This window comes from Mastomys coucha, unplaced genomic scaffold (genome assembly GCF_008632895.1).
Source record: "Mastomys coucha isolate ucsf_1 unplaced genomic scaffold, UCSF_Mcou_1 pScaffold6, whole genome shotgun sequence".
Lineage (NCBI taxonomy): Eukaryota > Metazoa > Chordata > Mammalia > Rodentia > Muridae > Mastomys > Mastomys coucha.
The window spans coordinates 131,819,541-131,822,156 of NW_022196912.1; the positions used below are offsets into that span (position 1 = coordinate 131,819,541).

Below are 2,616 nucleotides of genomic sequence, written 5' to 3' on the forward strand. Positions count from 1 at the left end.
ATATGAAATAAAATAAAAATCAATAGTTAATCAAGTAGGTTGTACTTTCTTCCTTTTTTTAGTGTGTACATGTGTTTTTATATGTAAGTATGTGTGTGTGCACATGTGTGCATTACATGCTTGCATGCATGCCTGTGTGTCAGTGTGTGTCTGTGTGTGTGTCTTTGTGTGTGTGTGTGTGTGTGTGTGTGTGTGTAAGACAGAGGTTAAAAATGAGTGTCTTCCTCCATCTTACTCCCCACCCCCAACTCCCCAACTCTCCCAGACAAGGTTTCTCTGTGTAGCCCTGGCTGTCCTGGAACTCACTCTGTTGACCAGGCTGGCCTCAAACTCAGAAATCTGCCTGACTCTGCCTCCCAAGTGCTGGGATTAAAAGTGTGTGCCACCACCGCCTGGCTCCATCTTACTTTTTGAGGTAGGATCTTTCATTGAATCTGGGTTCATGAGTTTGGCTAGATTGTCAGGCCAATCAGCTCCAGAGATCTACCTGCTTCTGCCCACCTCAGAGCTGGAATTTCAAGGAGGGCCACAGTGTCTGGCTTTTACATTGTGTTGGGGATCTGAACATAAATTCTCATCTTACTTGGCAAGCATGCTATTGACTGAGACATCTTCCTGAAACCTTCCTCGCTTTAGAAACAAACAAAACAACAATAAAAGCAACCAGAGTCTCACTATGTGTCTGGAACTCACAAGAATCCTTGGTCTTCTGCCTCCTGAGTGCTGGGATTACAGTCCTGAGTCACCATGCTCTGTTTAAGAGTATATTTCAAACTTCTGTTTTTTTTCATTACCCTTAGGTTGTGCTAAATAACACTTTAGTTAGTGTAGTGGACAAAGAATTTATAGCTTTATTATAAACTTGGTGAGGAGATGGGGACTAATAGCTTTCTCTATTTCTTAATTTGTAAAACACTAATTTGGGCATCCAAGATAGGGCCAGACAGTGGAAGTAAAATAAACAGAAAAAGACTATATTTACCAATATAAGAGCCTTTAGGAAGAAGTCAGTTTTCTAGAGGAATGGAAGGAAGCAGGAGTAGAATGAAGGACATGGCAAGGGTTAATTTCCATCTTCTAGTCATGTGTCTTAAGGAAAGAGCTGTGTAAAATCCAGCAGGGTGGATCTCAGCATAAGCAGACATATGAGTTCTAAAATATGAGAGCTAGCAACTTTATCGTGCCCTTTTGACTACCCAGTCTGTATCCCACCTATGAGATGCATATATATGGAGCAGAGTTTGTGTGTATGTGTGTTCATTCCACAGATACTTATTTACAGTGTACACCATGTGTACTGTCTGCTGCACTCCACATTTTAACAACCTCCCCCTCCCCCTCCCACTTTTCTGACAGGCTTCTAAGAACTGCTAATATCTCTCCCTCACCATCTCTCCCAGCTTTATTCTTCCAGCCTTCATTGTTCTTCATGAAAGGCTAACTTTTACCATTCAGTTGCATAACCAAGCGGGTGTTTTGTTTGTTTGTTTGTTTGTTTGTCTTTTTAATCTCTGCACTGCTGTCTTATACCTCTGGCTTTCTTCTCAGCATCATCTCCCACCTCTTAGTCTTTGAAGCCCTTCTGTGAGGAATGTAACCCTGCCCTCCCCTGCCCTGCTTCTTACTTTACAAAGAAACGTACACACGTAACAACCGTAACAACTGGTAGTCTACCTGTGCCATGGCAAGGCAGTAGTACAGCCCTTGCTTTGCCATTAGTTCAGCATGGGTCCCTTTCTCCACCACCATGCCATCCTTCATCGTCACAATCAGGTCTGCCCCACGAATAGTGGAGAGCCGGTGTGCTACCACAATTGTAGTCCGGCCTTTGCTTGCCTACAGAACAAAAGATATGAAAGTAAACTGAAGAGTGTTAGAGATAACTTGTGCAATAATCAGGGCAACTTATTTTCAGAATTATTTTACAAAGAATACTTAGTAGACTAGAAGGGCTAGTAAAAATTAGAATATAAAAAAGTAATTTGTTCCAAATGGTATATATATATATATATATATATATATATATATATATATATATAACCACAACCATAGTATCTTAGCTCTAGAAAGAAATCTAACAAGAGTTTTTGAGCTTTCTAACCCTAAGAGCAAAATTGATCTAAGATTTAAACTCATTGTCATCTCTCAAATGAGCATGTTCTTTAACAATTTTATGCAGACTCAAGGTTAAATGTGTTTTCATCTGATTTACAACAATCATTAGTACATAGGTGGGTACACATAAGGGCATTGATAGATACATTTCAAAATGAATTTATCCAGCTCACATAGGCATGTCATTACCAACAGTTAGAAGCCAATACTTGTCCTGTCTTGTGACTGCCACTGCTAACCCACCAAAGGGACTATTTTATTCCCAGTAGAGTGTGTGTGTGTGTGTGTTATATAAATGGAATTTGCAGTCTATATCCTTTGCAGTCTATATCCTTGATTGTCCACATATTCATGGCTTTGAGACTAATCATTTTGCTTCCTACACTTACAAAGTATTTTACTATATGGATATAATTTATCCATTCTATTAATAACTGGGTTTGAGTTGTCTTTTTTTTTTTTTTTTTTTTTTTTTTTTTTTTTTTTTTTTTTTTTTTTTTT

The 2,616-nt window shown here is 39.0% G+C and overlaps 1 protein-coding gene across 1 annotated transcript in view; it reads right to left on the reverse strand.

The window, feature by feature from the left end:
* Abcb5 (ATP binding cassette subfamily B member 5) overlaps window positions 1–2,616 on the reverse strand; it is a 100,222-nt gene that overhangs the window by 52,906 nt on the left and 44,700 nt on the right. Inside the window, exon 15 of the mRNA XM_031356875.1 lies at window positions 1,675–1,836. Coding sequence (XP_031212735.1) covers window positions 1,675–1,836 — 162 coding nt within the window. The remainder of the gene's footprint in view (window positions 1–1,674; window positions 1,837–2,616) is intronic.